Source organism: Rhyacophila brunnea, unplaced genomic scaffold (assembly GCF_057557595.1).
Source record: "Rhyacophila brunnea isolate RB1 unplaced genomic scaffold, BYU_Rbru_1.0 scaffold_5, whole genome shotgun sequence".
Lineage (NCBI taxonomy): Eukaryota > Metazoa > Arthropoda > Insecta > Trichoptera > Rhyacophilidae > Rhyacophila > Rhyacophila brunnea.
Genome location: NW_028233170.1, coordinates 37,907,540 through 37,920,920, shown reverse-complemented (window position 1 = coordinate 37,920,920; position 13,381 = coordinate 37,907,540). Strand labels below are relative to the sequence as shown.

The 13,381-nt window shown below is 31.7% G+C and overlaps 1 protein-coding gene across 2 annotated transcripts; it reads right to left on the bottom strand.

Annotated features, from left to right (window-relative positions):
- Positions 1-5,120: 5,120 nt before the first annotated feature.
- On the bottom strand, positions 5,121-13,022 carry LOC147066370 (TBC1 domain family member 20). 2 transcript variants are annotated; one of them, XR_015071582.1, is made up of 8 exons: positions 12,758-13,022; positions 12,481-12,600; positions 10,491-10,735; positions 8,652-8,854; positions 8,311-8,527; positions 7,552-7,661; positions 6,500-6,984; positions 5,121-5,955 (listed from the first exon to the last, which is right to left on the bottom strand). XR_015071582.1 is itself a non-coding variant. In XM_085955256.1 (7 exons), the coding sequence occupies exons 1-7, from the start codon at positions 12,900-12,902 to the stop codon at positions 6,741-6,743; spliced, it is 1,284 nt and encodes a 427-aa protein (XP_085811382.1). In that variant the 5' UTR covers positions 12,903-13,022; the 3' UTR covers positions 6,232-6,740. The 2 variants fall into 2 exon arrangements, 1 of the variants encoding a protein (XP_085811382.1); XM_085955256.1 differs by lacking the exon at positions 5,121-5,955 and having other exon boundaries at positions 6,232-6,984.
- Between the last annotated feature and the right edge of the window lie 359 nt (positions 13,023-13,381).

Genomic DNA, 13,381 nt, shown 5'->3' with positions numbered 1-13,381 from the left:
AATAAATTTAAACAATGTTAATAAATCATTATAGCTATATTATATAGCACGCGACGCAGAAACGGAGAAATACTGAAATCGGACTGTCTGATCCGCAGTACCGATTAGGCTTCCATTTGTGAGCACCGCTGCCTGCGTCCTCCTCCACCGACTCGAGAATATTCTATTGAAATCGGTACTGTGCAAAATCAAGTAGCTACCGCTGTGTTTGCTAATATTATTGGACATTGGATGTATCGATGCGCGGGCGAGCTGATTACACGCTTAATAATATTGATATTTTCATAGATACATAAATTTATGTATATTATAATATTACATTTGTCTCAATTTGCTTGGGGGTGCTGCAGTGCATATGGACAAGCCGCCACTGGTTATAACACTATTATAGTGGTACCACTTAACAATTACGGTGTACAGAATCGAATTCTGCAAGTGCGACTAATGTGTTTATTGTCTACGATCGCTATCACTGACTTTGTTTGGGTTGCGTCTGCATTACCATCTTGTTCAGTCTACTTTTGTTTCCTGCAAAAGCCATTGAATCCTACTTGCATATTTATAATGTGGTACATTTTGGTAATTATTTAATCTGAAAATTGATTAGAATATGCATGTATTGAATTTATGTTTATTTTTATTACTTACTAATATTGCATTTTACAACAAATTTAAAATTTAATTCTGACAAATGAAAATAAAATTGTGAAAGATTTTTAAAATTATGTAGTGTCTGAATCACTAATGTTTGCTAATTAACTTTGATAATGAAATAATAGAGGAAATGTCATGAGTAGTAATAATTATAGTATTATTGTGATATGTGCAGTTGACTCTATGTTTTGTGTCGACTCATATGAATTGTAATATGACCCATAATCATACTGCGAATGGTAGCAATACGTCTTCATATTAATAATAGTTATTTCAAGTTAAATCAACTTTTTAACTCATTTAATGCTGACAACGCGACTGGCGCGTTTGCATTAGTTGGCCATTAGACATAATTAACATGATATTTAAATGTGGTAATTAATTAGTAATTCTCTCATTGATTGATCTGGTGTTTCCATGGTAGAACTTCATTGTATAATAACAAAGTATTTATTTATTCTACAATTTTTTAGTTGTCGATGTTAACAGCTGTGGATTTTTGAATTTATGACTTAAAACTTCTATCAATAATGTCAACACCAAAGTTATAGAATTAACAAAAACTTCTTTCTCTTTTTCTGTCATGACATCAAAGTTTGATTTTGTTTTTTTGACTGCTTATAGCTCTTATTATCAAAGTAAAAAATCTCACTACCGTGAGTCGAAGCATAATCTTGTCTTACTCACTATCTATGTAAATATAGACCCTCTTTTGTTTTCGCGAAATTGTTTGTACATAACTTTTTTGAACCCTCCGACATATAAAAAAATGTTACCAATAAACTGAGGCTATGTCATCTTTTATTATTTTATAGTTAGTTTATAAATGAATGATTCTATATGTACTATGTTGAGAACATTAAATTTGTTAAGCATGACAATTTTCAATATTTCATTTATTGCGATGTATTATTCTATGTCAAGTTGTTAAGTTTTAAGAATGTAAAATTAAAAATATTAAAACACTGATAAAAGGGTGGTATGTTATTTAATGTATAATAAAGTAATAATGTTTACAAATAAATAATATAATATCTAACGAAGATCTATAATAAAACCTTTAGCACAGCATGTTTTTAGTAAAGCTATACACTAAGTAATTGTATTTTTACATATTTTTTCCCCGAGTCCTTTAATGTGTAATGAATAGTGATGAATTGAGAGTTTTATGCTTATTTTTAAATTAATTTCACAACCAATAACCAAGAAACTTAATGGATCCGCTGATTAAAATTAGAAGGTGATGTCTTTTTTATAAATGAAATTAAACGATGCTTTGCATGACATTTTACAAAGATAGACTGCGACGACAACTTTGCAAAGAACTGACTGTGTTGGGGGTGGGGTCGAGCGTTGCAATGTAAGAATTGCGAGAATATTAGTTCCCCAAACCCCCAGTTTTCTAGTTAGTTGGTGCAGTATAGAACAATATGATTGAATTTATTATTATTAAAGCCTCTTTTAAAAGAATCTCTTCTATGTCACACTAAACAAATGCTAAATAAACTAATATGACAATATAGCATTCATATTCTCAAGCGGTGTAATTTGGCTTATCACGGTGTGTACAATGGCCATAATAGGTAACTGAATACTTCAGAATATTTTCTTCTACGTTAATCTGGGAATAGAGTTATCAACTGCTTAAAAATGTTGAGTTGCTATAGTCAATGTACGCTGATATAGCCTAGAGTCCAAACACTCCATAAAAATATTAATGGTCATTTTTAAATCCCGAAGACTTATATGCTGCATTCTAACCACACCAATTACATTACATATTATGTAGTTAGTTCACGTCTATTTTAGACTAGTACAATAATATGTAAATACATAGTTTTCGTTGTAAGCAATATAAAACATTCATTAACTTTATTATAGAAGGTATGGTAAAAAAATAAATTATAATAATACATAGGTATCTATAAAATATAATGAAACAAACAATATAATATACTTAAGTAAAAAAAAAGTAAGCCGGCATTGATATTTTAACGTACACCTTTTGTTATCATTCTAAAATGAATTGAAAACTATAGAATTTACACATACATAGTTTTATATATCTCCTGACCATGTCCGATCCTAATAGGATCATATGGGCCTCCACAGAGTGGAGGTTTGTATTAACAGATTTTGTTTTTATGAGAAATGGATGTCAGCCACTTGCTCAACCTATTAGGTCCATCTGACTCGTACACAAATTGAAAAACAATATAACGTGTACTTGCTAGACTCAGGATTCTAACCTGGGACCCACAACACTATAGGCCGATGCGTAACCCGCGCGGCCATCGTGGGTGTTTAATTAAATTAAAACTGAATAATCGTAATCTCATTAATAGTGGACACACTTTTTCTATGTATATTTCGTAATTCCAAATAATAATTATTATAATAACGTTTTTCTATCTTGTAAACATCGTAAATCTCAACTTTTTTTCAAGGGTTGAAAATAGAATTTGGAAAATTCATAAAATGAAAAAAAAAAGAGCGGATGGTTACAATAATTACACTTTACATTTATGAAGTATTTATGAGATTTGCCAATATGTCCGTTATATGGACACGATTTGCAAGGTTTTTTGGATTGATTTTTGAAATGATAAGATTATGGGTGCACTAATTTTACAGAGATATTCAGTGATACTAACGTATTTAATAAAAATCAAGTTTTTGACAAAAAAAATGATTAATGAGTTTCACGAGATAGACTGACGATAATATATATCCATTTACACATCTTTTACAATTGACACAATAATGTATTACCTATGATCTATATATGAATAATTAATATTTAAAAAGAATATTTTTTGGTAGACGTAATTATTTTCTTAGGAATAAATACTCCTATAATTCTTCAAAAATCCATCATTTTTTACTTCAAACGTAATAATATTGTTTTCAAGTTGTTAACATCCATGCTTATATGATGTATATTATGTTATAACCGTTGTAAGCAAGTATGTATATGTATGTATTTTATTTATTACAAAATTAAAAAATGTGGAACAAATAAGTTAAGGAACCTCTTCAAAAATAAGTACCCTTTAATTATATTAATGACACATTCTGTCATGGGAGAAAGTAAACTAAAAGAATACAGATCTAGGGCTGATGAAATGAGAGAAACGAGGACAATTATTGAATATTCTGATATAACACTTGAAAGAATGTTGGTTTATGTTTATATAGAGCTATTCCAATATGTGAAAAACCCCAAAATACTTCACATTAAAAAGGCTATTTAAAATACTTTATTAATTAATGAGGTTGTCGACAGCACTAGCGACTGAATTTTTTATAAAAAGTTATTTATTTGGTTTAGTAAGTAAAATGCTTTATAAATGTAAGAATCGGTATAGTTAATATAAAATCACTAGACTATACATAAACAACACATATAAACATTCTTATACAAAGCTTAACATTAAAAATAAGGTAGATACAGTCTCTTATAAGTAATAAAAATATTGACAAATCTACTCGCTAGCTTTACAAGTATTTAACAATTACATTTTTATATCAGGAGGGAAGTATTAAATTAAATCAAAGCCACGTAACGTCGTTAATTTTCTACAGACACGTATCTCAAAAAACACAACTTTTCAGGAGAGGCAAATAGCGACTTTATTCTCTCAGTTTTTAATTCAGAAATAAATTTTCTTCTGTGAAATATCCATTTAGTACCAATCTATCGCACAACACTTTCGATCGATCAGTCATATTGTCAAACTTATTACTGTGAATCATTCCACAATATTACTGCAGTAAACATATCTTAAATTGCGAGAAAGAACTTCAGTATAATCATCTGTCGGAGTTCAGTATTCTGTGTACTTACAAACACGTATCTCAAGATATGAGTTTATAATATTTATAAAAGTCTTTTATTGTGATACGATATTTTTGTCATTGCTTACATATATTATGTTATAAAATATGTTTTATGTGTTGGTGGAATATGGGCGTATTCAAATTCTGTATTCATTACATCAAACAACTGAAAATTGAGATACGTGTTTGTAGAAAATTAATGACAATTAACCCATATACCTACTGCAAAATTAATCAAAAGTCAAGCATCAAATTAAAAAAAAAGTTTTATTAAAATAATTTACGAAAAAATACCATTACGCAATCTTAATAGTTTACTAAATAAACTACGAAAATGGTAACCAATGTTTGAAGTAGCTTTCAGTATTTATATGGCATAGTAAGGGAAATAATATGTAATATTCATGAAACAATAATTAAAACATATTTAGTAGAGGAAGTTGCACTCCATGACCTATAATATGAGTGCAGATCGACAGAACTGTTCTGGTAGCAGACGTCAGAAAAGATCACCCTGATGGTGACAGACCTCCGATAGGGGACGGCACAAGAAGTTTGACCATTTAGTGGGAACTCTCAACATGACAGATTATAATTTTGGTGAATATTTTTAATTTCTTCTGTTTGACGTTTGTCTGTTCTGTAGAATTTTCTGTTACATAGATATCAAGTTAAAGCAAAGCATCTGTCAAATAATATTTAAAGAATCGACTACTCCTGGCTTACACTACAAGTATTCTTCTTTCTTTCGACCATGTCCCATCCTAATAGGATCATATGGGCCTCCGCAGAGTAGAGGTTTGTATTGATAGATTTTTTTGTTTTTTACGAGAAATGGATGTCAGCCACTTGCTCAACCTATTAGGTCCATACCCTGACACACACAAATTGAAAAACAATATGTGTACTTGCCAGACCCAGGATTCGAACCTGGGACCCACGGCGTTATAGTCCAACGCTTAAGCTATTTATAACACAATGTTTAATGAGTAAAAAGTTATTAAACAATAATAATAATAAAGATTCTATGTGATAAATTATGCCTAAGACAATATCTTATTTATTCAAAATTTACACAGAATATTTAAATGTTATGAAGGTGCAATTAAATATACATTTTAATAATAATATTTAATAAACATTTAATGTCAGTTACAATCTTATAATAATGAGTGCTTTAATTATCGGGTGAACCGCCACCTGTATTCTTCTATGAACATTTTTTTTAATAATATTTTTCACAATATACATTTTATAGTAAGCCAGGATAATTTTATACACTACTAGAGTGCAGTATTTTTTAAAGAAAGCACTGAACACTGTGTGTTTTGAATTTTTGGGTATTTACTCAAATACTTTGAAAACGCACTGTGAAAATAATTTTTCATGCAAAAAATACTTAAGTTTAGAAGATACAAAACATTTATAATATTGTCACCGTTCAGGCAAAAGTCACCAACCCTGAAAATGGCAGTTTTGAGTTGAGTATGTCACCCGAAGTGTAAAATTATGTTCTTTAAGATGCAAAACTCATCACGGTACATTAGTTAGTAAAATTTTGCTTAAATCCGAATTATTTGTTTTTCACTAAATGACTTTCGATAAAATCTTAACAAGCAAAAATCATTATGGGTGAATAGACATTATTGACCATATAAAAAAAAAATCCTTCGTTATAAATATACAAGCAAAAGTCACTATACTATGGATGGTGAGTTTTACTGATCCTTCTTTCTTCTAACATTGTTCAGATTATTAACAAGCAAAAGTCACCAAACCATAATTGAGCTACCTTGCCTCCTTCAAAACCTTCCAGATGTTTTAATTAGCATCAAAAAGTAAAATTACCTTAAAGAAATTATTAAGAAGACATGAGAAAATAATTTAATATAGGTAAAACCTTAAAAACATTAAAATCTGATTTTTTACTGCATTTTCAAACTTTCAAATTGCGATATCTCAAAACTATGTTTCTAGGGTTGGTAACTTTTGCCTGAACGGTGACGATATATTGTATGTAGCAGACTTTCCTAGCTTCGTTATGTCGATGGTTTTTTTATACTCGCTTCACTACAAGTTTTTTTACAATACTGCACGAATAGGTTTTTTTTATATAAACAATAAATAATATACAACAAATCAATCATGTCTTATAGATAAAAACCTAAGAGAAAAGAGGAATGAGATAACTAATCGATGCGAGACGTTTAAAATCTCACAAATACAATTAGATAAGAATGCTTATGCTATCTGATGTAGTTCAAAGCTGAATAATCGCATTTGTAGAAGGCGTAAGCGCCGACAAGTAATGTGGCTGTGGCGAAAATGGCACGGTATTGCGGGGGCACCATTCCCAGGATGGGGGTGTCGTTGATGAACCTTCGCAGTTCTTGAAGTTTGACACTCCACAGAGGTCGACCTCCGGCCCCTGTCCGCCTCGCTACTTGTCTCCTCTTCGATCTTTCTTCATCTTCTTTACGCTCTTGCTCCCTGAGAAGAGAAATAAAGGTGTTCACTTATGTATACTTGATTACCTACTGTATGGTAATTTTCAAAAAAATATAAAGATATATAAAAAATTAAATGATTTCCAAATTAATCCATTCGCACCCACGGTGGCCTAGCCAGTAGAATGACAGTCTCTGAAGCTGTGTTTCAGGATCGATCCCGCAGTTGGCAAAAATACATGTTTAATCCACACCCATGACTGAATGGGCCGGCAAATGACTACCACCATTCCTCGTAAAACAATCTGTTGATATAACTTTCACTCTGTGGAGAGCCATATGGTCCTCTTAGGAGCGATGATGGTAATTTACTTTAGTATGTATTGTAGGTCACTCCATTAATCTTCAAAACTGGAGGCAGTCCAGATTCAGATATTAAGATTGTAGAGCCAATGATGATGACGTATTGTGGGTAAAGAAAACACCACATTGTGGTGGTTATGCTACATATGGATTGAATGAATAATGATTTTTTTTTTTAAATACTATGGACTTTTACTATATCTTTCATTATTTATAATAGTATTCTACCAAAATGAATATTACTCACTCTCTTAGCTCAAACAGAATGACTTCCTTCTCCATATCCTCAGGTGGATGACCATCATAGAGTTCTAAGGCCTTTTGAAGAATATCTTCAAAGGGTAGATCTTCTGGAAGCTAAAAAAATTCGCTGAATGTCAGGAACTTACATATTTTTTATAATCAGTAGATATTAATACAAAAGTGACAATATCATAATACATATATATTTTTTAGGGCAGATAAAAGAGAATTATAGTGAAATAAATTGTGAATCTAAAATTTCCTCACAATATTAGAATTATTAATGTTTGGTTAGTATATTATCTTCCGTGTAGATTAAAAAGATAACATGTCAGCGTCTGATCATTTTCTTATTTTATATTAAGGCTATATATACTTCAGCTGAAGCATAGTCTAAAAAGATCGTGACTACGCGACGCGCAGATTGTAAAAACGACGCGTGACGAACAAAACATAATTTGTCATAAAAATTCAACATGCGTCCATTTAATGTTATGTTTATTGTTATATTAGTAATGATAATAATATATTCATTGACATGTTTTCTTTTTGGAGTAAATACGTAACGTTTTTTAGTCATCTTTACACGATTTAAAAATATATTCCTCTGACGCCATCACAAAACAAATTGATATGCTCACAGCTCGACTATCGCTCTCCGATTGGCAACGAGGGCGAAATTATGTACCGTCTATTCTTGAAAATTATTTGCCGTTTCACTGATGTATGCTCTTAAGGGATAGGAGAATTTTGTAAAACTTACTTTTGATAAAAAGCAATGCAGCGTAGCCAAATCACAATCCAGATCAAATATGTCCGGGGATCTGTGCAGAACTATAGCTGCCGTCACATATATTGGAAACATAGGTGGTGCACAAAGGAAATAGTCATAAAGTCGTACGACATCAGTGTATCGATTAAGGCTGTGTCCAAACCACGTAAGATACCATGGAAGAGCAAACATGGTGCCCACAGTTGATCTACAAAAATAATGACAAATAAAAACATTTTGTAATTAAATTCACTGAACTACAAATATGTAAAATTGTTTAATGTTATGCTGACATCTTGGAAATAGTAATATAATGTTTATGTAATAGTTACCTTTTTAAAAAATCTGCTAATTGTTCATGTACCATTCTTATAATGGGGTGGAGATAATTAAGTCGATGTTGGGTAGGTTTCATGGTGTCTTGCATAAAGGGTTCTAAAGGTGCCGACTTTCCTTGAGATAACCGACACAGCAAAGGAAACGATGCTTTGTCGCCACATACTAAAAGTAATGTTATTGCCACGTCATGATAACCCTGAAAACAAAATAAGTTGAAAATTAGAATAGCTCGGCAAATGCTTCTGATATTATTGATAGGTTTTTAAGTCAGTATTTAACTTAATTCCATTAAATCTGTTTTTTTTTTACGGTGCATTTGTACTCCAAAAGTAGTTTCAAAATTAATTATTAGTTAGACATTTGAACACCGTAGTTCTAACTAACTAATGTAAAGTCTTATTGGTTTTGAGTTTATCAAGATTCTAGATTGAATTCAAATATATTACGCAATGATAATATACACCCGACCCACTTTTTGCACGGTTTCGAAATAACGCAGTTTTAAAAATGTACAGAATACTTTTTAATATTTTTTATTTACACAATTTTTTTTGCATTAACACAGTTTAAAAAAACTAAAAAAAATAAAAATACGTATATATGTACATATTTATCAAAAAACTGCATTATAATGGACGGCACACCACTGGTGCATACATATATTGTCACCGGATGCCGCCCAGACATACATACGTACATATATTGCGCCACTAGTCAGTCACTTCGGGTTCGATACGAGAGACGCGCCGCGTGCCGGCATCAGCGTCATTAAATCTATCCAGTGATGACAGTGATTTTTCGCCAGCAAAAAACAGCAGTAAACGGGCACATTTATTGTCAAGTAACGACACTGAATGAATATATTTCTCTTTGCTAAATTTAATTTAAATCGAAAACAATGTATTTTTATTTATAAATAGTTTTATGTATAAATAATAAATAAATTCTATTTATTTTCGAGTTCAAGAATTTTGTATTTTGGTAATGGAACCTATCTATCATTTTTGTATGGGCACCTTATCTTTTTTTACACGGTTTTGTTTTGCACGGTAGTCTTTGGTACATATCCCCCGTGCAAAAAGAGGATGGGGTGTAATATATAGGTACAGCATACTCGAATTCCATGTAATGACGTCTTAAATATATCAAAATATAGCAATGCATAAGTAAGAAAATACTTATTATTAGCATTACTGACAGTGATTCAAAAAAGGAAAAGACCATTTGTTAAAAATTTTGTTGTTTCGGTACTTTCTATCTCTGTGGTAGTCAGTAAAATCTATCAGTCTACATTGTTGACCAATACCAAATTATCGTTTTATAATATAATTAGAATATGTTTTATGTCATTGTACTTCATTATTTGCAATTGTTACTATTTAATAATATGGCAGTCAAAAGTAAATATTGTAAATGTAATATTTTGACGACAGCCAGTCTGTGATTTTCTCAAAGCCTAGGTATTTGTGATTGTTTCACCTCTAATACTATACCACTGTGTCATTACACTAATGTCATTGGGCTTTATGGCCTGTTGTAGTGCTAAAAAGAATAATATAATATTATATATTGTACAAAGTACTAGAGTTTCTGGATATTTTCACAGATTGTTGTCTTTAACTAGCAAAACAATGCACAGTTTGATTTTGCGGGTCGCAATTTATTGGAATTCGGATTTAATGGACAAAACTTTCAGTCCATTAAATTTAATATAGTCTACATGTTATATTTAAATCTTATACCAAATTAGTCTATTAATTGACGTTTAACTGAAATCTAATCTGGTCAGAAAATTATCAATTCTATAATATTAAAAGCGAAGGATAAAATACCTGGTAATATTTTAAATGCGGATATTTCATAATAACTCGAAGAATAAGTACGGTGAGTTGATCTTGAAGGGCGACTCTTTGGTTATAGGGGATGCCGGGAGGAAACCTTTTAAGAGATCTATTAACATCCAAAACAACTTGATTGTATTCTGCATGGTCAGATAAAGACGCCAAAGTGGGCGCTTCAGATTTCTCGTCCTCCCTCACTCCAACCAGTAATGGCCAGACATGTCGCCTGATAGCATCTGTTGGAAAGTACATTTTTTTAAAAATATTTTCATAAATGTTTTGAACATCGTTAATTTAAAATCTACTGTATTGGAAGTTAAGTTCCATAGTAGAAGCAGCTAACAAAAAAAGGCGGAAGGGGGCTGAGCAAGACGGTTCAATGACAGAAACGATGTACTGCCGGTGACAGCAACCTTAGACAATATACAAATGAGTCCTGATAACTTCTTGGGTTCGGAAATAAATGGTAGCTGTGCACTGTACTCTCACATGGTACCATTGTATATCCGACCTGGTGCCCACAAAGGCAAACTTTATCGCATTAAAAATTTTGTAGTGACATACGGCGAGCGTTAAAGGATCTCATCTTTTACTTGGCTCGGCCGCTTTCCTTTTATTTTATTTTCTACTTTGTTTTTCTTCAAAATTTAAAGGACACTTGACAACCAAAGTCTTGGGTAGTTGGACATCTAGACGCTTAAACAACCACAGGTGCTAAACATCACCTTTTGGGAATCAAGATAATCCCAATTAAGACTGGGTTCGGTAGGGAGTGGATTAGTTTGTTGGGCATTGGATGGGTATTATTTAATTACTGTACCACTATAGTAATTTGTAATGACATTAGTGTTTTAAGCGTCCAAAGTACCAATTGTTTGATGGCATTACTTTCTTATTAAAATTTTCTGTGACATCACAAGAGAACCAATATAGATAAAGTTGTCTGCAGTATCAAAATATAACAATGGCCCGGAAAATAAGTATTTTACGGCCACGAGCAGTAAAAAGAAATGCATTTCTTACATAATACAAAACTTGTACTCATTGTCTCTTCAGCACTCAAATACTATCAATAGATTTAGATAATACAAATGAATTTTAAAAAATGTAACACAGAATATAATATATTCACTTAATTATATTTTATAGTAATGTGCTTCTTAGACGTATCTACAATCTTATTCTACATATACACTTGTTTCACAAAATCACTTTGCAAGCTCTTAGATTCATAAATATTTCAATATGTATTGATACATAAATTCGGCAAACATGAGTTTCATTGGTGATCCAAGGTAGTTTTAATTACTTACATTCAATTTGATAAAGCTGTGTTCTGCCGAACCTATAGAAACTGAGGTACAAGTCGGTTAACAGGAAGCCAGGCGGGAACCGCGTTAATTTTCATGGCCGATTTTGGCAAAATTCATGAATAATTCAAGAATGAAAACCTAACCTAAACTAACAAATAATCCAGTATATCGGCTATTTTTTAAATTTGTTTGCCATTGGCTTACAGTAAACAGACAAGAACCGAAACTGTCATGTAAACCGTTGGTTCTGAACACTAAATAATCACTGGTTCTCAACATAATCAAATTGTTCATTTTTATTTTTTGGAATTTTAATGTATCAGTTCTGCAACCCAACCTCGCTGTGCCCGAGGCAGCCTACCACTCTCACAACACCATTATTTCGCTGCTACTGTTGTCAAAGCCAGTGTTGTGACAGAGACGTATATTTTGTTTTTACTATGTTTATTTCAGTTTAATTATTATAAACAAAATTTCCAGTGCCGATTCCATATTGACTAGGATGACAATATCGTCACGCAGCTGTGGGGACATGTTTGGCTTGCTGCCATAATATTATTTAGTCTTTCCTATAAAGACGATTTTATTCTATTACTATACGAATTGATTTAAAGGGTTTTGAAAGGAAATCACATTTAGTCATTTATACAACACATCTATTTACATACCATTTATGAGTCCTCCTTTACTTTTTGCGTGGCGTTTCCATTCATCGACTGTGACATGTGGACTTTTCAAAGCAGTTTCTAGTAACTTCTGCTTTCTAGTGTTTTCGATGTTTTCATTAGCTAAAAGAGAAAGGATTACTCACTATGACAACCATTTTGTTCTAATTACAATATATATTTAGAATACTTTATATCTCCTGTAGCGATACTGTTTATGAATGTGATTTATTTATCACTCCTAAATTTGGAAAATAGAAATCATCACGAAATGTATTACCTTCGTCAAATTTTAAAGCTGATGGGGCAGCAATATCATCAATATTTTTTCTATCAGTAGCTTCCCGAAAACCAGAATCGCAATCGGATTTACCGTTTAAATCGTCCGATAGATCGAAAGAGTTTTCGTCATGATCGGTTTCCATGTTCAATGATACATAGAAAATATAAATAAGATTGACTTGACAGCAACTGGTAATGGACTTATACACCGACTAATATAGTGACATTACTTTGACAGCTATCTGCTAGACAGTAGACACTGCAAACTGCGAATGTTGAGGTAACCAAAAATGTTTATATAAATATCCGCAATTTGGGGTGAGTATATGCCACATTATATTTCACCTTATTTCCTTATACCTTATTCCTTATACCTTATTTCACTTCACCACGACCTAATTTAAAAGAAAAAGTCTGAGCGAGTAGGTATATAATAACTTCTTACAGAAAATTAAAATTATTGTTTCTAGATTTAAGAATGTCACTTTTGTAGTATTTCTCTACCTTAACTCGTAACCAGTTTGAACCATGGCAGGCATGCATACCTACATTTCCTTCTTGGTCTTCAATCTCGGGTCCTTAGATCCGCACCCCCCGGATCGAAAAAATCTATCAATTATAT

Excerpts from the sequence above, each read along its gene's own strand:
- LOC147066370 (XM_085955256.1), bottom strand. The coding sequence starts at position 12,902 with ATGGAAACCGATCATGACGAAAACTCTTTCGATCTATCGGACGATTTA. Across the intron at positions 12,601-12,757 it reads AGCTTTAAAATTTGACGAAG|CTAATGAAAACATCGAAAAC; the intron begins GTAATACATTTC and ends TTTCTCTTTTAG. Across the intron at positions 6,985-7,551 it reads ATTCTGTTTGAGCTAAGAGA|GGAGCAAGAGCGTAAAGAAG; the intron begins GTGAGTAATATT and ends TTCTCTTCTCAG.